The sequence below is a fragment of the Amphibalanus amphitrite genome, unplaced genomic scaffold, assembly GCF_019059575.1.
Source record: "Amphibalanus amphitrite isolate SeventyFive unplaced genomic scaffold, NRLGWU_Aamphi_draft 000511F_arrow, whole genome shotgun sequence".
In the NCBI taxonomy this organism is placed as follows: domain Eukaryota; kingdom Metazoa; phylum Arthropoda; class Thecostraca; order Balanomorpha; family Balanidae; genus Amphibalanus; species Amphibalanus amphitrite.
In genome coordinates this window covers 273,458-295,147 of record NW_024882005.1, presented here as the reverse complement: position 1 = coordinate 295,147, position 21,690 = coordinate 273,458, and the positions used below count along the sequence as shown (strand labels likewise).

Below are 21,690 nucleotides of genomic sequence, written 5' to 3'. Positions count from 1 at the left end.
GGATTATTCAAATGCCAAATGTTATATAACATTAAACTTGCAATGAAACAGAGATTAATATGTATTTTTGAAATTTCGAAAAATACGCTATTTTTGATATATGACATATCGAGTTTTCTTTCATTTGTATTTTTTGGACTTTGGGACCAAATTTTTTTGAGTTTTTATTTCTTTAAAAAAAAATATTTGGCCCATTGTTAACAAATATGCAAAAAATTGGGAAGGTGTTCTTTCTATAAATGTATTTATTTTACGTCACGATAACGGTTTCGAATAGTGATTTCGGGAGGGGAGCTTACAAATGGCGTGATAAAGCTGCCTAGTGACATCACGTGTTACTGAAATTTCAATTGAAGTCTGAGTCATCTGAAAAAAAGTGAAAAGAGGGTTCATCCAACCCTCTTTCCTATAAGCGCGAGGGTGAAAAAGGCTGTTTGGTTCTGACATTGTTTTGGACGCCAACGACCATAGCTGTCCGAGATGAAAGTTACAGGACGCATACATGGTGTCCTCCAGAGGTCTCTCAACTTGTATATCTGGGAATTTTTAAGGTTAGGTACATGAGGTCAGGTCGGTCACGTGACATCACTGTCAATGGGTCAATGGGGAAATATAAAAACTGTTATTTTGGCGCCGAGAATGATCTAAAACTATCCCACGTACATGGTATCGTGATTTCATGCACTTCTTGCAAAGTCCAATGCTTTTCTTCGGCTTTGGTAACCTTGCGTGACGTCATTTATGACGTCACTAGGGTCGTACGAGTTTTTCGTCAATAACTCCCGATAAAATGGAGCTAGAGGGTCGGGAAAGCCACCAATGGACTCGGGAAGACCTTCCGAATCGAATGATATGCCATATGATACCCTTTGCCTAGCTTCGTGACCGGAGGGGCTCTGACCTGACCTTAACCCGAGGTCAACTACTTAAGTTGACCTCACCCTAGCAAAAAGTATACCATTCGATGCACCTGAGCTAGGCGAACACAATGATGCCAAAATCGCGGCTCTGCGGCCATTTTTTGCGAAGTTATTTACTAAAAACCGAACCCGAACTTCAGTCACTTGACCTAACCTCAGACGCTACCGGTTAACCTGAGACCTTAAAATCGGGTACCAATCGCTGCGACTTGTTACGGCACACACGCTCGTTTTTTCCGCGAGGCTCTAGCTCTATTAGAAGCGAAACGGCGTGCTGGGGTCGTATCAACCCCTCCGAAACCCATTTTGTTTGCGGGAAAATGAGGATTTTATAGAAAGAACACCTTTCTAATTTTTTGCATGCCGATTTGCAATGACATGAAGTTTATTTTGAAAAAATGAAAATGTGAAAAGTTTTGGTCCCAAAGGTCATTAGAGGCAAATGAAAAAAGATTAAGGTTTTTGCTCAACAATGAAATTTTTTCTTTGGAATTTTTAAATGGTAATATTAATTTTTGATTCATCGCAAGCTTAGTGTTGCTTACTGTTTGCTGGTAGCTTAACCCGTTCTTGAGTTATAGGCCATCAAACTCACCGTTACAAACCGAAGTTAAAAAAATGTAATGCAATATAACTCAAAAAGTTTTGATCTGAGAAGTCTGATATTTTGTCAGGCGTCTTTGGGGCCTATGATTACCCCTAGGACGGATTTTCATTAAAATCTGAGAGATGAGGGTGACGGGCCTGGTACGATCTATCGTGGAATGCCCCAGGCTCTGTCACTGTCAGGCCTATCAAATGTCAGGGCTGACGGTCACTCACACCCATTAGACAACCGATGATGTGGGCAATTCCCTTCCGATCCCTTCGATCTAAACTAAGAAGTCTAGGGCACAGAAATCCTTAGTTATCAATCCTTTAACCCTATTAGTGGCAGGGGGGGTTGTTTTTATCCACCCCTCAGGTTTTTCGGGAATATCTCCGAAACCGCTGAAGCTACGATGCTGAAATTTTCTGACTTTTCCTAAAACTAAATTGGGCTTATTCCCTGAAAATTTCAAGTTCATAACTTTACCAGAGGCGGCTCCAGAGCACTGGGAATTGGGGGTCCTATTCGTGAAGCGAGTCATTTGGGCGAAGATCACGATGCTGCACCAGTTTTACGAACAGTGAATGAAAGGTATACATGTGATAACATATACAGTTATTGTGCATCCTCTTTTGACACGTTTTTGCTATAATAGGCGGATCCAGGCGTCCAAAAAGGGGGGTTATGTTTTACCTCCCAACATAGGTGCCCTGACACCGCCTATGTATGACCAATACAATAGTAGTCGTTCTCTCATAAGAAAATTGTAACATAACAAGACCATTACCACCCTTTTTAAAAACAGTACCAACAAAAACCTTATTTACTATACTTTTTGTGTACCCCCAATCTCAATGATCTGTATCCGCCTATGATTTTTGAAAATGCATATTTTTAGGATCCATGTGAATTCCTGGTTCATTCTCTATCGATCGGCAAAAGTTGCGTTAGGATTGGTTCAGAAACCTGGCCGTGATAAACAGTCTAAAATGTATCTGCAATTTGCCCGTTTTTACCCCCCTCTACCCCCCCCCCCTGTTGACATATTTTAATTTTTATTTTTCAGAAATGTAGATCACGTTGAGCGAAATCGAATGCCGTTTGAATTTTGAAAATCGGCCCGTTAGATCTCGAGATATCAAGGGGGGTCGTAAACAGCCCCCCCTGCCACTAATAGGGGTATACCAGGAGCCTGCCACTAATAGGGTTAAACACCTTGTTCCGGACTGAGCGGCCACAGTCAACCGTGACCGTCCTGATTGACTCCCTTCGGAGCACGTTCCTGTGCGCTGTGGGATGACTGTGTGCTGGCGGGCTGGTCTGTCCAAGGTCGATTGGCATGGGGTCCTCCTTGGAGGCATAGCATGGCAGCATAGCATAAGTCGGCCAGACCAATAACCACCCCTCCCCCCGCCCTTCACTCTTATTCTTGATTCTTCCAAGTTTCATATTGTTTAGCTGGGCTGAAATGGCCTAACCTAACAATGCAAAAAGGAATGAAAGAACGAAGTCCTTAGCTAGACTATACCCTCGCCGGGGTGTCCAGTTTGATGGTAGAACGGGCTGCCCAACGGGACACTCCCGTCTCACCGGAACGCTCTTTGCCACCTTTAGTGGTGTGCGTGCTCAGTCCAGTTTCTTTACTCTATCAGTCATCCCATCCCATAGCAAATCAATGCTGTGGCCTTTGCACAATAACAGACTTGCTCACAACACAAATTCATTGTGCCCGCCAAGCTACTTGAAATAAACACTTTAATCTAACCCTCGCCGGCCGAGGGGGGTGCCGCCCCCCCCCCCCACACGGTTTTTTCGCGATAGCTCCGAACACGCGGCTGGCGATAGAGAGCAGAAATTTGGCATACCTGACCTTTGATTCAAGCTAGATCTTTTGACACCAACCGCATTTTCGGGTCAGGTCAGGTCACTGACCTATGACGTCATAAGTGAACCTCTGCACCGTCTTCAGATGTCGCAACTTCGCAACGCCCTCACTGCCAGAGGAGATGTCATAGGGAAATGAAATTTGCAGGATCTAATATCCATTATGAGTCCCACAACTTGTATATCTCGGATTTTTCCTAAAGGTCATATGAGGTCAGGTCATTTTCGTGACCTCACCATTATAAGTCAATGGGGAAAAATGAAAACTGCTATTCTGGCGCCGGGAACGATCTCCAACTATCTCAAGCACACATAATCGTGATTTGATGCACTCCTTGTAAAGTTAGATGCGTCCCTTTTGCAATGTTGACCTTGCGTGACGTTATTTGTGATGTCATCAAGGTCATATTCGCTTTTCGTCAATAACTCCCGATCAAATTGAGCTAGCGAGTCGGGAAAACCACCAGTGGACTCAGGAAGACCTGTCAAATAGAATGATATGCGAAATGACCTCCTCCGACCAGCTTCGTGACCTGGGGGCGCTGACCTGACCGTGACCTGAGGTCAACACCCTAAGTTGACCTGACCCAAACAAAAAGCATATCATTCGACGTGCCTTAGCGAGGCAAACACGATGCTGCCAACATCGCGGCTCTGCGGCCTTTTTTGCGAAGTTATTCACCAAAAACTGAACCGTACATTTGGGCACTTGACCTGACCTCAGAGGTCACCGGTTGACCTAGGACCTTAAAATCGGTTATCAATCTCTATGTCTCGTAATGGCGCACACGCTCGTTTTGTTTTCGCGACGCGCTAGCTCCACCAGGGGCGAAACGGCGAGGGTTAATTAATGTACCCTCTACAAATAAAGGCGGAAAACAGTACAAACGTGTGCGTATTTGATGTATTTACTCGCCGTATTCATTGCATCCATTTCGTTTATGAGCTACGACTGGTGTGCTGTATGCTAATGATGAATATATCTTACATTTAGGTATAACAAATGAGCCATCCATTTGATGTTTGCATCGATGACATTGTGATGTTTTCGTTGTAAAATGATTAGATGTTTAATATTGAATTGCAAAAGGCAAAACAAGGTTTACACATACCTACAATGAATGTAAAAAGGTAAGCAATAATGAGGAATACCTATGTACGTAATGTCCTGAATCAACTTTAGTAAAAGTGACTAGAGTATATTTTAACATATTGCTTTTAAAGAATGCCAAAACATTTGTTTTTCCTTTATAAATCATGATTACTGATACAACTTCATGCTGTTACAATAACAGAGATAATCACAGGCAAGTGTAAGCAGATAGACAAGTTTCCGAAAGAAGGTGACCTTCAGAATACAGCTGTGCGAACGTCCCGGCACCCGCCGGAAAAGGTTTCATCGCCTTCCACAGGATCGTTGTTTCAAAGTCTGAACGTGACGGTGCCTCAGCTACTCCTGATCATCGTATTGGTCATTGTCCAATGTCCATGCCTTCCCCTTCGAGATCCTCCTCTTCATCATACTCTACGTCATCGGCAGTGGCCTCCTGGTACTGCTGGTACTCGGAGATGAGGTCGTTCATGTTGCTCTCGGCCTCGGTGAACTCCATCTCGTCCATGCCCTCGCCGGTGTACCAGTGGAGGAAAGCCTTGCGCCGGAACATGGCAGTGAACTGTTCAGAGATGCGCTTGAAAAGGTCCTGGATGGCAGTTGTGTTACCGATGAATGTGGCTGACATTTTCAGACCTCGCGGCGGGATGTCGCATACAGCGGTTTTGACGTTGTGCGGAATCCACTCCACGAAGTAGCTGGAGTTTTTCTTCTGGATGTTGAGCATCTGCTCGTCGACCTCCTTCATGGACATGCGTCCTCTGAAGATGGCGGCCGCAGTGAGGTAGCGACCGTGCCGGGGGTCGCAGGCGGCCATCATGTTTCGACCGTCAAACATCTGCTGGGTGAGCTCCGGCACGGTGAGTGCTCGGTACGACTCGCTGGGCCTCGCCACTAGCGGCACAAAGCCGGGCACGAAGAAGTGCAGACGCGGGAAGGGCACCATGTTGACGGCCAGTTTCCTGAGGTCGGCGTTCAGCTGGCCGGGGAAGCGCAGACAAGTGGTGACACCCGACATGCAGAGACATATCAGGTGGTTTAGGTCACCGTACGTAGGATTCATCAGCTTCAGCTGGTTGTTGCAAATGTCGTAGAGCGCCTCGTTGTCGATGCCGAAGGTCTGGTCCGTGTTCTCGACCAATTGGTGCGTGGACAGTGTGGCGTTGTACGGCTCGACGACCGTGTCGGAGACTTTGGGAGACGGTGTGACCGAGAAAGTGGTCATGATCCGGTCCGGGTACTCCTCGCGCACCTTGGAGATGAGCAGGGTGCCCATGCCGGAGCCGGTGCCGCCGCCCAGACTGTGCGCAAGCTGGAAGCCCTGCAGGCAGTCGCAGTTCTCTGCCTCTCGTCGGACCACGTCGAGGACGCTGTCTACCAGCTCGGCGCCTTCTGTGTAGTGGCCCTTCGCCCAGTTGTTGCCGGCGCCGGACTGACCTGCGGAAAAGATCAGGTAAGTGTCAGTACGTCAATAACGTACCACGTCAATAACGTCAGTACGTCAGTACGTTAGCCCGCGCCCTGCTGGGGGGGGGGGGTGTTTGAACACCCCCCTTGTGGTTTTTCGCGAATATCTCAAAAACGGCGGCGCGGAGCGCCGCCGTTTTTGGTACACCTTATCATACATCAATTCTACACATGTTGTAAAAATTTCAGACCAAGGTCATTCAAGGTCAGGTCACCAGGTCACTTGAAGTGACCTCACCTCATAAAAAGTTTCAATGTCTGTCATAGCTACACCGAGTGACCGATCGCTTTGAAACTTTCAGCGATTGCTAAGAGCAATAGCATGTACAAAATGTATATCTCAGAATTTTGATATCAATGACCTAAGGTCAGGTCAATTTTGCGACCTCCCCATTATAAGTCAATGGGAGAAAAATGAAATGCGTCTCTTTTGGACGAAAGACATTATAAACACTCCCAAACACCGAATTTCAAGTGGTTTAGACAAACTGAACATGAAAATGGTGTCCGTGACCCTTGTTTATGCCCTGAGGTCATCTAAGGTCACGAATGGTATCTAACAGTTTTTCGCAAATAACTTTTGATAGAGGCATCCTAGAGCGATGAAAATGCCTTATATGTGTTCAGCTCGACGATACGGATCGACTGATATGCAACATGACCCTTTCCGGTCAGGTCATGACCTTGACCTGAGGTCAAATTTTCAAGTTGACCTTTCAAGGTCAAGTTATAGTTCATTCGATGCGTCTTGACGAGAGGAACACGATGCCGGTGAAAGTAAGCTCGTACAAGGCTTGGGTCAAAAGTTATTGCAGAAAAACTGTTTCCGAAAAAATCGGCTATTTTTGCAGTTTTTGCCCCTTGCAGGCAAAACCGTTGACGTTAGGTCAAATCTGAGAGAATTACTCAGAAAGGGCGTTAATAGGGCTATCGAATGCACTTTTCCGCGGCGCTGTAGCTCTATTGGTTCCCGAGTTATGCGTTGGCTTCTTGGAAATTTTCGACATTCGACCCGGAAATCGGCGAAATTTTGCCTTCAATGACCTCTGGTGACCTGACCTTTGACCTGACCAAAAAATTGACCGAAGTGATTTCGTCATTATTTTTTACGCTCTTTCGAACGCCGCCTTCCGCGTATCGCTACGTGGCCCAGGAGCCGAGTTAGAAGGGGGGGGGGTGTTCAAACACCCCCCCAGCAGGGCGTGGAAATCCAGGACCCCCAGCAGGGCGCGGGTTAAACAATAGCCTTGCCCAAGGCCACGGAAAAGAAAGATTTCATCTGCTTTTAACTTGAAGGGACAGATGGCGAACCGCAGTCATTAACTCATGTGTCTTCGTCATGTGCCTAAGACTGTCGATAGCTAACAGTAGGGTTGTTAAAGTAAGGAACGGAGCGACAATAGAAACACGTTCTGCTGCTTTTGACATTAAGAAGGGCTTTTGTATCCGTCCGACTCAAGGTGTACCGAGAATCATTTGCGTCAGATCCACGAGTGAAACCACAACAGTCACTTCGACTTCTTGGCCATTCGTGCCTACTCAAATGATGATACTTTTATCTTGTACATAAGAAGGATACACTTTTTATTCAAGGCAGCAGGGGCTTGATCTTTCATGCTCGACCATAAACCTTTATATCGGTTTATCTATCGACATATGACTCGACGCGCTCATAGCTTAACGTAATTGGAAATCGCTGGTTATACCTGTCCAGCTCGTCAATGATAGGAGACATGTTATTGTTGACAGAATTGACGAATGTGAAAACCCATACTTATGAGGCAGCTGCTCGCAGTGTGGTCATGATACCTACTGTTTCGATCAGTATCAAGACAGAAGTATCAGTAACCAAGACAGAAGCCAGAAATCATATATCATGCACCATGTGGCACCATTCTTTATCCATGTGTCCACAGACCAGGCGGTACAAGGGGTCAATACCGGACTTTTCCTGTCTCCATAATTTAGCAGATCGGCAGACACGGCACGGGGGAGCGGTACAGATCGGCGGCAGGTGACCTTTCGCCGCCGCTCCATACCCACGGCTAATGAACAGGCACATGTATGCATATTGTGGGTGTGCTTGTATAGGTTCAGTCACCAATCCCTACCGGTTGGATGGGTCAGTACCGGCATACTGTAGCAGGCTACATCTTTTCCAAATTCCACCTCAGACTTAACACACCGGGCCAGACCGTCACGGGTCGACTCGGCTCGGCAGTTCCCCTCACCGACCGGCCACACGCCTAGCCTCGCTTTCCCACACCCAATCCCCCCCCTTTTCCCTAATCTATCACTGTCCGCACAGAATGGGCAGCCGTAAAACTCCCATTAAGACGCGCGCTTTTGGAGACAGCTACCGCAGGATGAACGATTCGAACTCAAACAAGTAACAGCTGGATCAGTAAGATTGTCAACAGCTCATGGACCCATGCCGAGAACAGATACCGGCTGGGAACGCTGGATCAGTAAGATTGTCAACAGCTCGTGGACCCATGCCGAGAACAGATACCGGCTGGGAACGCTGGATCAGCAAGATATGTCAACAGATCATGGAGCACTGTAAAGGATGGATGCCGGCTGGAGCACACAGCCTCCTTTGTCGGGGTACAACAACCCAGGGTGAGTGACCCGGCAGAACGCCTTGAAGGTGACCTGCACAGCAGCAGCAAGCAATGACCTGTAGTTCCAGATTTCGCCACTGAATAGAAGAGGCAGCACGCTACGGCCACACCCCGCAACCACAAGGCCTGGCGGGCAAAGGTCAGCAGCGAAGCGGGGGGTGTTAGCCAGCTGACGATGGGGACACGCCCAAGGTACTAGTTGCCAGAGCTACCGCCAACCGAAGGGGGCAGCACTATCCAGACGCGAGAAAGGTTGACAACAAAGGATGTATGATTCTGGGAGATAAAACCATTTTGATGGAAGATCGGACGGCTCCTAAAGTAATCAGCCCATACAGTAGCCGCGGGAGAAATGACTGACAAATATGGGGCTTGTGGCAAATGCAGGCTTGAATTCCAAGGGCTAGAGTCACCGTCAGGTTAATAGCAAAATACAACCAAGAAAATGGAGCAGCCGGCCATGAACAATGTCTGCAAATCCCAAGCCTGGAGACTAAGCAAGAGGACGTCGGGAAAACAGTTATACCAGCTCAGCGCAATGGTCGTATCGGAAACAGCAATACGGAATACACCGATTCGCCAAAATCTAAGATGAAGGCTAAAATACGAAGTGTCGTCTCCTAAGTACATTGTAAGTGGCTGGAACAAGAAACGCTGTTGAAGCTAACTAAAGCTGTTATGGAATTCAACCCAATTCAAACAAACAACGACGAGCTATATGGAATGTGATAAGATGTTTAGCTACGAGGTATTTGGATAACCAGAGGAAAAGAAGGCTGCTGCGGGCAGATACGCAGTCGATATAAGAATGAAAGTGGTTGAGGATAAAGAAACGGCACGACAGAGCTAATTCACACTTTTATCAAGGTTCTTATATCCTACACATCGATGAACCGACTGGTAAAACTCCCAATATGAAGATGGTGAGCGGCCAAGTGAAAACGCACGGGAGTAACAAAGACACCCTGGGTGCAATGACTCCGAGGTCGGCTCAGGGCGTGGCAGCCCCTCGAGCTATAAAAGGTGCACGATTCACCCCGGAGACACAGTCTGCAGCCGGAGCCGGAGACGCCATCTGGAGGCCGCCGTCGGTCCGGGGTCACCCGCGAGAAGCCTCTTCAGTTCGACCGACCAGAGCCGGAGGACAACCGCCGACGCTTGAGACCACACTGAAAAGCGGAAGCGCAGAGAACTCCAGAATGTGAGTGTTGTTGAAAAGTCTGCTCAATCCCAATCCTTGACCCCCCCCCCTTTTGCCCAGCCTGCCGTGCCGTGACGACTGCCAAACATTTTCGGTTGCCATAAAATGCACTCTCAATTGGAATTGGAAAACTTAAATTACTTTGAACTTATTGGTCCAGACACCCTAGTAGCATATTAGGAGCTGAATTTCGAACTCATGTCAGAGTCGCCAGCAAACCGTTATTGTCAGTTGCGAGTTCACGATTAGGTCGAGAACGGGATGCTAAAATTTGAATAAGCAGCTCAGTGTCACGAACGCTGAAATTGTTGACAGGATGCGTGACAGCGTTGAAATGTCTTTGTCCTTGGTCAAACTGGTTCATTCGATTTATTACCGGCGGGTGCGTTTTGAGGTTGGGAAGTTTTTGAAATTAAGGGTGTAGATTCATGCTGTACTCACTAAAAGTTGCATTGCGAAATCATTGGTAATATTGCTGTAGGAATTAATTGCGAAGTCGAAATCAATTATTGAACAGGTAAATGCGGTTGAAAGGGAATGTAATGTTTTAAGGTGGCGACTGATTCATGCAATCGATCTATGAATATGGCTATGAGTTATGATTTTCGACAGATACGAATGCTTGAGCTTACTGCAGAATTTCTTCTGTTACTTAGGTGCAGAGTTGAGAGTAGTGGTTTGAGGTCGACGTTTTGACACTTTGCGACTTTAGATGGTCCTTGTACTTTGCGTCATCGAAATTGCGAAATGTCGAGTAATAGGTAGATGTAGAATTGTTTGTGGTTAGAACTAATATGCGACTAACATAGGTACCGATCGTTGTGCTTTTGTAGAATAAATACTAGAAAGGACCATCTTTGTTGGGGAACGATTAAATGGGACAGGAATTAAATTAAAAAAAAAAACTTACGTGAAATGGAGCTGATGAGATGTCGAACGGGGAGATATTGCAGCGATATTTTACCAGATTCACACTCACTGACACATCCGGTAAAGCTACCCGGCCAGAAGAGACAACACGCACGAGCACTGTACCGCGAGTGGTGACGCGCCCATAGCGGCGTGACTGACTGAGCTGGGGGGATCCATGTAATCGCAAGGCACCTCGCAGTTGCGATCAAACGTAAGTTGAATCGGAACAGATATTGGAGGGATCCATCACATCGTAGGCTAAGTAGATACGCAAGTTGTATCGCAAATGGTGAAGATACGAACTAACTTTACGAATCTTCTCGGTCGATCGGAAGGCCGATCGTAGCGAAGCTTTACCTCTTTCTCAAGAGAAAAATATAAGAAATTTTCAAAATTTTCACAAAACCGAAATATATGTTAAACAAATATGGTTGATGAACACGTGTGCAAAATTTGAAGTCGATTTCTTCAAAAATGGCTGCGCTAGAGCGTTTTAAATTTACACGTTGAAAACGGTCACTTTCACGTCCTTTTTGTATTATTTTTTTAATTTTGAAATTTAAAAAGTGTTTTAAGCAATTTTTCGCGTTAATTGCGAAAATCTGACCAAAACATGTATCGCACCATCAATGTTCCGATACGCCATCAGAGGCCGCGCCGCGGACAGGTGGGCGCGGCGATACCTAGGCCGCGTGGGGGTTACACTGGTGTTCGGGAAGGGCTATGTCAACGCCAGGCAGGCCGCGGGGGAGCCGGTTGCGGCGCCGGTCCGTATTTGTCGGCGCCTAGCAGTGCAGCGGTGCGTTTATGGCGGAGGGAGGGGAAGCGGTGTAGTGTCGGCAAGGCCGCACACAGGAGAGGGCACACGGGCCTCCCCCCATTCGAGTTGGGGTCCCTAATCTTTAGACCGCCGAAGACCATGTAAAATGAACTGAAATGATGATTAAAAAGACCGGGAGGGCCCATCTCGTTCCCCAGCAGGCCCATACGAGTCCATAAATGCCCAGTAGCGCAGCCAGGGGTATTGTGGTGAAATTTCAATGGCCCTCAAAAGACCTCAAAGGGCCCACAGATGGGGTCACCGGGTCCTCAGATGGTCTCGAAGGGCCCTCGGTTAGCGTCAAATGGCCCTCATCTGGTGTCAAAGGGCCCTCAGATGGCCAAATGAAGGGCCACAAGATGGCCTCAAAGGGCCCTCAGATGGGTTCAAAGGGCTCTCAGCCAACGTTAAACCTACCTCAGAAGACCTTAAAGGGCGTCAAAGGGCCCTAAACCTGCGTCAGAGGGCCCTGAGCTCGCGTCAAACGACCCTCCGAAGGCCTTAAAGAGTCCTTAGCTTGTGTCAGAGGGCCCCCAGCTGGTGTCAGTGAGCCCTCCTCAGCTGGCGCCAAAAGTCCATCTGAAGGCCTCAAACGGTCGTCAGCTGGAGTACAACGGTCCTCAGATGCCGTCACGCGGCCCTCAAAAGCCTCAAGGAGCCCTTATAAGGTCTCAAAGGGCCCTCATTTGGCCTCAAAAGGCCCTCCGCTAGCGTTAACCGGACTTCAGAAGGCCTTAAAGGGCCCTTATCTGGTGTCAGAGGGCCCCCAGCTAGTGTCAGAGGGCCCCCCGGCCCTCAGTTGGCGCAAAATGGCCATCAGAAGGCCTCAAACGGTCCGTAACTGGAGTCAAACCGCAACGGTCCTCAGGTGGCGTCAAGCGGCCCTCAAAAAGCCTCAAAGGCCGCTTAAAAGGCAGCAAAGGGCCCTAATATGACCCCAAAGGATCCTCTGCTGGCGTCAAACGGACCTCAGAAGGTCTCAAAGGGCGTCAAAGGGCCCTGAGCTCGTGTCAAATATAAAAGCGCCCTTAGCTGGTGTCAGGAGGCCCCCAGTTGGTGTCAGCGTGCCCTCAGCTGGTGTCAGAGAGCCCTCAGTTGGCATCTACTGGCCATCAGAAGGCCCCAAACGGTCCTCAGATGGCGTCCAACGGTCCTCAGCTGACGTTAAGAGGCCCTCAAAAAGGCCTCAAAGACCCCTCGGCTGCTGAAGAGGCCCTTAGCCTCAAAGGAAACTCAAGAGACGTTAAACGGCCCTAAAAAAGGCTTGAAAGGGCCCTCTGCTGGTGGCAAAGGGCTCGCATATGACATCAATAACAGCTTTGTCAAAAACGGACCTGAGAGACCTTGCCGGTCCCTGGTTATAAGGGACTCCTGTCTCTTGCAGTAACCTGAGTGGCCCACGTTTACTGAGGGGCCCCTGGTTATTGAAGGAGTCCCTGGTTACTGGAAGGACCCCTGGTTATCAGAGGGTTCCCTGGTCACCTGGTGGGTCCCTGATCAATTGAAACCTCCCGATCATCTGAGCGCCCCCTGATTGCCTTGGTCTTGGCGTTGGCGTACAATTTAAAGTCGTCGGCACACTGCGGCCTCCTCTTTCTCAACAAGTCCCTCTATTTCTTCTGCAGCGAGGGCGATTTCGTCAAAATACTCCTACATCGCGAAGCCTCGTGCGCAGACGCAGTCTTCGGGGCGCTCGCTGCGCCAACTCTTGACGCCAACTGACGGGCTCCAAATGGAACAGATGGACTCCGAAACGAACGTGGGAATGCCGACACATCACCCCTCCAAATTTACAGAGGAGGAGATGTCCCTGACAGCCCATTTGCAATAGGGGTCACTTTTACACTATAGACGTATGGGGAATTCGACCTTATCGACATGGTACTACGAGGTCAGCTGATCTGCTTGGCATTTAAATCGTAGTAAAACGGGCATTTAAACGCTGCGAAACAACTTACGTACAACGTAGCTCCGATTTGCCGCTCTTTCTTTTTCATCCCTCCGATTTTCTTCCGATCAAGAGAAGTTTCGTACCGAGAGAAGTTTTGCAGCCACGTCCGATATAACTTACGATAGCACGGATCCCCCCAGCCTGACGGTGTCGACGCGGCGCCGGCCGGCGGCCGTGGTAATCGTCGTTCCCGACGCGGGCGTTGAGCCGCCAGAGGGCGCGAAAAGCAACCACAACAGGGGCAGTGGGTTAGCCGTAATTGGGGCGCGGGCGGTAGGTGAAGGTCACGTATAGGAGCCTGGTTAGTTGCGGAAAGTTGCAACGGGATAAGAACGTAGACAGTTAAATATGACATGCTATATGATATTTAGGACTGCACTTCGTTTGATACGCATTGTTTACCGCTAATAGGATGATTTAAATTAGATTCCCTATGAAAGGCTAGGGACCCTATGACAATATTCTGGCACTCTATAAAGATAATTTGTTTAGGTAACTAGTAGCCCATCAGAAGTTATCGAACGAGTTTCAAGGAGGCATTTCCGTTTGAGCATTCAGTAATTCACTATGATACGGTGGATCACAACCAGACGACAGATCGGTGCGAACTCATTGGTTCTAGATCATCTGATTAAATCAAGAACGGTTCAAGGTTTGCTAGGATTGTATACGAGAACTGATGATTAGGTTCACGCGTGCAGCAGCAATTAAGACTTGAGATTACGATTTGGTTGGGATAAATAATGCGTTTTTTGTTCTTCGCGTTCTTGCGAGTTAGCGCCAATAATTACTCCACCAATATTGGCACAGGGCATTGTGAGGCACAGACGGCTTGTTTGCCCGTCTCCTATGGCGTAACGTTTACCAGCATGACCGTATGAGACACAGATGCACTTCTCTAAACCCACGTCCAGACCGGAATAATAAGAGGGACACGCCGTCACGTACGCAGGGCATATGCACGTTTTCCGCCAGTGGTACCGGCCACTGTTAATTTTCCCGCTTAGGTAACACTGGGTGAGAAGGCAGTGAGAGGTTTCTACGGCAGGGGAGAGGGGGAAGATTGGCACAGTATGCAGTGGAGAGTAAGTTATGCCAAAGGTAAGAAGCCGAAGGTCAGGGGTGAGTCACCCAAAGGGCGGATAAAGCGAGCCGTAGTGTCCCGAATAAGTCCTCATACTTATTTCGTAAAAGTACTCTAATCGGTACTGGACAGCCTCAGGGGAGGGAAGAATGTACTCCAGGACACGTAAGGCCTTGAAGAGTAAATCCCATGGTTTAAGGATAGTTCCAGGATATGAACTGTGGTCCCTGGGTCGTGAACGGGAATGTTACACGCGGACCGGAAGAGGGCATAGGTAATCTCTCCCGGTAGAGAGATAAGTCGGATATAAATCGTGTATGTGTGTACCATAAGTCTATCGGACGTGTAGTGAATCCCATAATAGTAGGGTGGATATTTGTGCAATTATTCTGGACGGCCCTGCGATAAGTATCTTTGTCGCCGGTTAGCGGAGCATGCATATGGATTTCGGAAAGAGACATTTATCTCGCCGGGGAGATCGTTGTTGATCCGACGCCTAACACTATCGGAGGGAATTTCGAGGGCTACGAATTAAATTTGGGTGAATACATGAAAGGTGAATGTAACGCGAGCAAGGGTGTGAGAATGTTGAAGGATGAATCTTAGAATAAGGCCGATAGGAATTGCGTAGAATTCGGTTACGGCAGTCGAGCTAGCAACCCTCGAGGGCAACTAAACTATAGCAACGCTAATACGAATTAAGTGGGCAATTTTCGTAATGGGGAGGCCAGTGATATAGGAATGGGTGACTGAACGAATGATCACATTCAATTAATCAATGTAATTACCACCCATAAGTTTGGCAGTGGTCATCGGGACTTCGAATGCCCTGTCCTTCACCTACCCAACTGTGCCGCAAACCCAGCTGATCGGACCCCTCTATCCCTAATCCGAGCAGTGAAGAAGCATCTCGTGCATCATGGTCTATACAATGAACAGAATCATCAAGCCTCTAAATTAAAAAGCATCTTCCATCAGATGTATTTGTATGCAAGGTGGATCTAAATCTACATCTCTATCTGGATCCATACATCTCTGTCAGGTGGATCTCATCTATCAGGATCTCATCACTATCTGGATCCCTCCCTAAAGCTATCTCAGGATCTCTTCAACGACTCTCAGGTTCCCCTGTATCACCAGCTCTACTACCGACAGCATTACAGCAGCGAATCTCTCTCTTCTGCTAAACTAGCCGAACAACAGAGGACTGCGGTTTTGATCAACCGCGATGATACAGCTCTTTCTATTCTTCTTCTCACCTAATTTACCTTGCTACAATACCATACTGGGAGTGACGGAATTGTGCAGCGGTTTATGAACACTCTACCGAACTTTGTCTGAATGTACAGCGAGCCCGGTGCTCAGACTAGCCTCTAAGTCAGAATAGCTGCCATGTAATATATGCAACTATCAGGCGCGGATCCAGGGGGGGCGACGGGGGCGGCCGCCCCCCCCCCCCCGACATCCGAAAAAGGTGCCCATAGCCCGCGGCAGAGAGGGCGCCCCGAGCAAAACAGAGGCGACGCAGCAAAGGTTGAGCAGAAATAGGGCGCCTCCAGCAGAAGTTGGGCTCACCAAGCAGGAGAGCGACGCCCAATTGCCCATTCTCAGCAGATCAGAGTCGCCCCAGAAGCAGATGGGCGCCCCCAGCAGAAGAGGGGCGTCTTATTACAAGAATAAAAAGATGCCTTCTGTTCAAGAGGGGCACTCCTGGCAGGAGAGGTGTCCCCCTGAAGAGGAGCGACGCCCCAGCAAAAGTAGAGAGGCGCCCCCATTCCAAGAAGAAGAGGGGCGCCCTAACCGCAGATAGGCGCCCCAACAAAGAAAAAGAGAAGCCCCATAATAAAAAATGGGTGCCACTGGCAGAAAAGGGGCGCCCCCGGCAGCGGAGGGGGCCCAGCAGGAGAAAGGAGCCTCCAGCACGAGACGGGCGCCCCAGCGAAGGGGGGCGCCCCAGCAGAAGAGAGGAGCCCCCTGCAGGAGAGGGGCGCCCTCAGCAGAAGAGGGGCGCCCCAGCAGAAGAGAGGCGCCACAGCAAAAGTTGATCAGAGATGGGGAGCCTTCAGCAGAGGTTGGGCTCGCCAAGCAGGATAGGGGCGCCCCATTGACAATATCCGGCAGAAGACAGACGCCCCAGCAGCAGATGGGCGCCCCCGGTAGAAGAGGGGCGCCTCATTACAAGAAGAAAAGGAGTATATTCTGCACAAGAGGGGCGCCCCTGAGGCAGCGGAAGGGCAACCCCAGCAGAGGGGCTGTGCCCCAGTAAAAGGAGAGTGGTGCCCCGCTCCGAGCAGAAGAGGGCCGCCCAAGCAAAAAGAGGAGCCCCATAAGAAGAAAAGGGATGCCTCTGTCAGGAGAGAGACGTCCCCCGCAGTGGAAGGGCGCCCCCAGAAGAGGCGTCTCTAGCAAAAGATAAGTGCCCCTGCAGGAGAGGGGCACCCCAGCAAAAGTTGGGCAGAAATGTGGCGCCCCCAGCAGAATTTGGGGTCGCCGAACAGGAAAGGGCCGCTCCATTCACAGTAGAAAAAGGGACTCCCCAGCAGCAAAGGCGTGCCCTGACAGAAAAGGTGCACTCCCAGTAGAAGCGGGACGCATCAAGAAGAAGAGGGGCACTTGCAGCAAAAAAATGGGCGTCCCAGATAAGTGGGACGCCTACAGCAAATTGGTCGTTCTTAGAAGAAATGAGGCGACTTCAGCAAAGTGAGCCTCCCCATGACGGATTGGGCGATCCAAGCAGAGGTTGGGCGCAAATATCTTTAAAACGGCGGCGCTGCGCGCAGCCGTCTTAAAGATATTTGCGAAAAACCTAGGGGGACGTGACAGGCGACAACGCACGGCGTGGGTTTTAAACTCTCGATTTTGACGACGGTTTGGCGCCCCCGGATTGCCAGGTCGCCCCTATTTCAACTTGCCGCCCCCCCCCCCCCTCCCGAAAATTCCTGGATCCGCCCCTGGCAACTATGAAGGCCATTGTAGAGAGAGAGAGAGAGAGAGAGAGAGAGAGAGAGAGAGAGAGAGAGAGAGAGAGAGAGAGAGAGAGAGAGAGAGAGAGGGAGGGAGAGGGAGAGGGAGAGGGAGAGGGAGAGGGAGAGGGAGAGGGAGAGGGAGAGGGAGAGGGAGAGGAGAGAGAGAGAGAGAGAGAGAGAGAGAGAGAGAGAGAGAGAGAGAGAGAGAGAGAGAGAGAGAGAGAGAGAGAGAGAGAGAGAGAGAGAGAGAGAGAGAGAGAGAAAGAGAGGGAGATGAACATCCTGACTTGTTGGACAGGATGGCGATAGACGTCTGTGATGACTGATCTCCGACTGAAACCTCTTCCACAAACTCGTGGCCTATCACGTCATTGGCCACCATGTGTAAGCAGAGCGGCCCATCGTTGTCAAATGTTCCAACGGGCCTGGCGTAGGTATGTACTTACATACCTAACACTATTCGTGCCAGCTAATCCCCATCCCACTCGAATCACCCATACCATGAAATACCATACCATACTGACTGCTGAGGTGGTTGAAAACTCCAAATATCTAAGATGACATTCGCGAGTTATTCGCGAAAATCCGATGGGGTACGTTGGACCCCCTACCTAAGTGCGAGGGGTAATTGACATCAATACACTTTAATAACCTGATTTACAATGATTTCCTGATTTAAATTAGGCCTGGCTGTGGCTACACTATGCGTTTTCTGCGTGCGTTTTTGCAGGTTTGCGTTTTTGCGTAACATCTTTCTAGAAAAATGTTAAAAATAATATAACTTTTCCATTAATTATATACAAAAGCCAATATAACCCTTATATTAACTAAAATTAAGGTAAAAAAAAAACATCACAAAAGCGTAATATTGTTCTTTTTCCTAGAACTATATTACGCTAAACCCGCAAACCCGCAAAGAATTCGCACGCAGAAAACGCATAGTGTAGCCAGGTCTTTGCACTACACTGATTGCCAGCACTTGCCCACATCTCGCTATGACAATTACACCACTCACTCGTAACATGCGGGTGCACGAGATGTGCTCACCGAACAGGAAGTTGTCTGGTCGGAAGAGTTTGCCGATGGGCCCGGCTCGGACGGCGTCCATGGTGCCCGGCTCCAGGTCCACCAACACGGCGCGCGGCACGTACTTGGCATCGCTGCCCTCGTTGAAGTAGACGTTGATGCGCTCGATTTGCAGGTCCGAGTCGCCCTCGTACAGGCCGACGTTGCTCAGGCCGTGCTCGTTTGAAATGATCTCCCAGAACTAAAACAGAAGATAAATGTAATCAGGTATTCTTCCATACTTACAGAACAGTTCAATTCACAAACGGAATTTGATATACGTTTATACTCGTAGGTAATAATACCTACGAGGTCTCGTTGATAAATGAATCTGTTGCTAGGTAATAGCTTGAAAATGTTTCCAACTAGACCACACTTGTCGGTTGATCTGAGGCATTGGTAATTGGCATTCACTTGTTTGGTCATTTCATGCCTCTTCAAAATCAAAAACAGTAAGAATAATAACCCAAATCTCGTATTTCCTAAACAAGGATTCAAAATAAAAACAAAGCAACTTTTTGAAAAGTTGATGGACCTGGCATACCGCCATCGTCAGCTCAACAGAGAGCTGATGCTGGGTACCGCAGGGTAAAAAACTTACGTAAGGTTACTGTTCTCCTTTTTAACAACGTGTCTCAAAATAGCGTTGGAATATATTCAAGGTTATTCAAAGCCATTTGTTTGAAACGTTTGCGATTTAAAGTTTATAGTGCACGCATATTCATTTAGCTTGTAGTTATGCGTTGCGCAATGCTCGACTCCTATTGTTGCAACGTGTCGCATCCGCTGGCCGCTTGTGGAGCTCCGAAGTTTCAGAAGTTGCAAGTTAATTAAAGATTAGTAGAAAGTCCACCACATGTGGCGATCAGTTCCACCTACTTAAACTCTACGACATTTGTGTGAATGTCTGCATAGATGCCACTCCACAGCTGCCCGAGCCACTTGTTCCGGACCTCCAAAGTCCGTGGCGGTATGAGAATATCCCCAGTCTCTCCAGACGGATCTTCGATCGCCACTGCCCTCGATCCTTGTGATCCGTGAACCCGTGTCGCTACAGTGAGAGGCCATGGCTGACCCTGGATCATCGAGCGACGACGGGCGGACAGGTTTTGAGCAACAGAACCTGCTCGCAGGCTCGCCCCACCGAAACACTCACTGCAAAACGTCATATTCCTCGTTGAGTGATTCCCCTCCCTCGGCCGCCGCTCCGCCGTCCCTGAGTAGAGGCGAGCTGGGAATGCTGGCGTGTCTCTCCACCAGCAGTCTGCTGATCGGCTGCTGCATCGGCCTGCAGGAGCCGTTCTTCACGCACGAGGCGCGCTCCCACGGCCTGAGCACGGCCTCCTCCGGCTCCGTCTACAGCTGCTTCGCTCTGGTGCAGATGCTGGCGTTCCCTGCGGCCGGCTGGCTGGCGCCGCGGCTCGGCGTGACGCGGCTCTACCGGCTCGGCCTGCTGCTGGCCGGGGGAAGCACGGTGGCGTTCGGCCTGCTCACCTACCTCGATCGGCCGGCGCCGTTCCTGGCCTGGTGTCTGACGGTGCGCGCTGCAGAGGCCATAGGCACTGCCGCCGCTCAGACAGCCGAGCGCACCATCACCATCCACCAGTTCCCGAGCCGGGTGAACTCGGCCATCAGCGTCGTGCAGAGCATGTACGGAGGAGGTTTGTGCCTGGGCCCGGCGCTCGGCGGCGCTCTGTACACTCTGGGCGGCTATGGGCTGCCGTTCTACACGCTCGGTGTCCTACTGGCCTCCACAGCCGCCGTCAGCCTGGCCCTGATGCCGCCCTTGGCGGACCGACCAGCAGACAAGACTGAGGGTGGCTGTCGACGCCAAAAGTACCGCGCAATGATGGTTCCGGTGATCTCCTCCGCAGACAACTGGCTTATCCTCATCACGCTGGTACTAATCGGTGCCAACTGGAACGCCCCGGACGCCAACCTCGAACCGTACGTGAACCAAGTCCTTGGCATCCAGCCGGCCGAGCTGAGCCTCTTCTTCCTGGGCTCGTTCGCCGGCTACGCGCTCTCGAGTCCGCTGTGGGGCCGACTCTCGGACTACGTCGACAACACATTCCTGCTGGTGTCTGGCTGCCTGGCGCCCACCGCTCTCGGCGTGCTGCTGGTGGCGCCGCCGGCCCCGCTCGGTGTGCGGCCGTCCCGCCTGCTGCTCGCTGCCGGTATGGTGCTGCGCGACGTGTTCCAGGTGGGCGCCTACCTGCCGCTGCTGCCGCTGATGGTGCGGCTGTCCGCCGCGCGCGGTCTGCAGAGCGACGTGGGAGGTCAGGCGCTGGTGTCGGCGGTTTCCGGAACGGCCTACTCCCTGGGGAATCTGCTAGGTCCGGTGGGCGGCGGGCTGGTGACCGACCACCTCGGCTTCCCAGTGGTGACCTCGTGGCTGGCCGGCGCCACGGCTGTCCTCTGTCTGCTGATGGCCGTCCGCGGCCTGGCCTTCCAAGTGAAGAAACAACCTGCACACCAAATGGTAGCCGAGTACAATGGGCTGAAGTAAATGATGTGCAGTTACATTACACATCATTGTTTTACTATTTAATATCAATGCTAGCCATATAAATGATGTGCAGTTACATTACACATAATTGTTTTGCTATCTAATATTAATGCTAGCTATACTAGTAATGTACCAGCTTATCTGACGTTGCGCACATTGCACAGTGCCCAGCTTCAGAATAGTCGAGGTCTTTCGAATTCTATGGTAACTAGCATGATATGATGATTGGGCGCTGTATAGCAATAAACATACACGTCTGTTAGAAATATAAGATCATGTATTAACTGACCTCATATGGATGAGGTACAGGGAGTTTCGATTGGCCTGTAAGAGGTGTAGAAAGGGGAACTAGCTTTCCTGCTGGGACTACTGTGCAGCAATTGGTCATTTGAACGTTATGTATTTGTGACGTATTATGCGTTTTTTTGTGAAGTACGTACCTATGTAATGTATGTCAACGGATTGTCCTATTCCGGCTGTTTTGATCCGTTAATGACTGTTTAACCCTCGCCCGGTGAGGGGGGGGGGGGTGTTGATGCAACACCCCCTCCTAAGATTTAAGATTTTTCGCAAATAACATAAAAACG

General features: G+C 49.6%; 1 protein-coding gene across 2 annotated transcripts in view; it reads right to left on the bottom strand.

Annotated features, from left to right (window-relative positions):
- Positions 1–4,286: 4,286 nt before the first annotated feature.
- LOC122393003 (tubulin beta chain-like) overlaps positions 4,287–21,690 on the bottom strand; it is a 30,628-nt gene continuing 13,224 nt past the window's right edge. For both annotated transcript variants that reach the window (XM_043388462.1, XM_043388464.1), the window contains exons 3-4: positions 18,577–18,796; positions 4,287–5,941 (exon numbers count right to left, since the gene is read on the bottom strand). In XM_043388462.1, the coding sequence (XP_043244397.1) occupies positions 4,866–5,941; positions 18,577–18,796 (1,296 nt within the window). In that variant the 3' untranslated portion in view covers positions 4,287–4,865. The remainder of the gene's footprint in view (positions 5,942–18,576; positions 18,797–21,690) is intronic.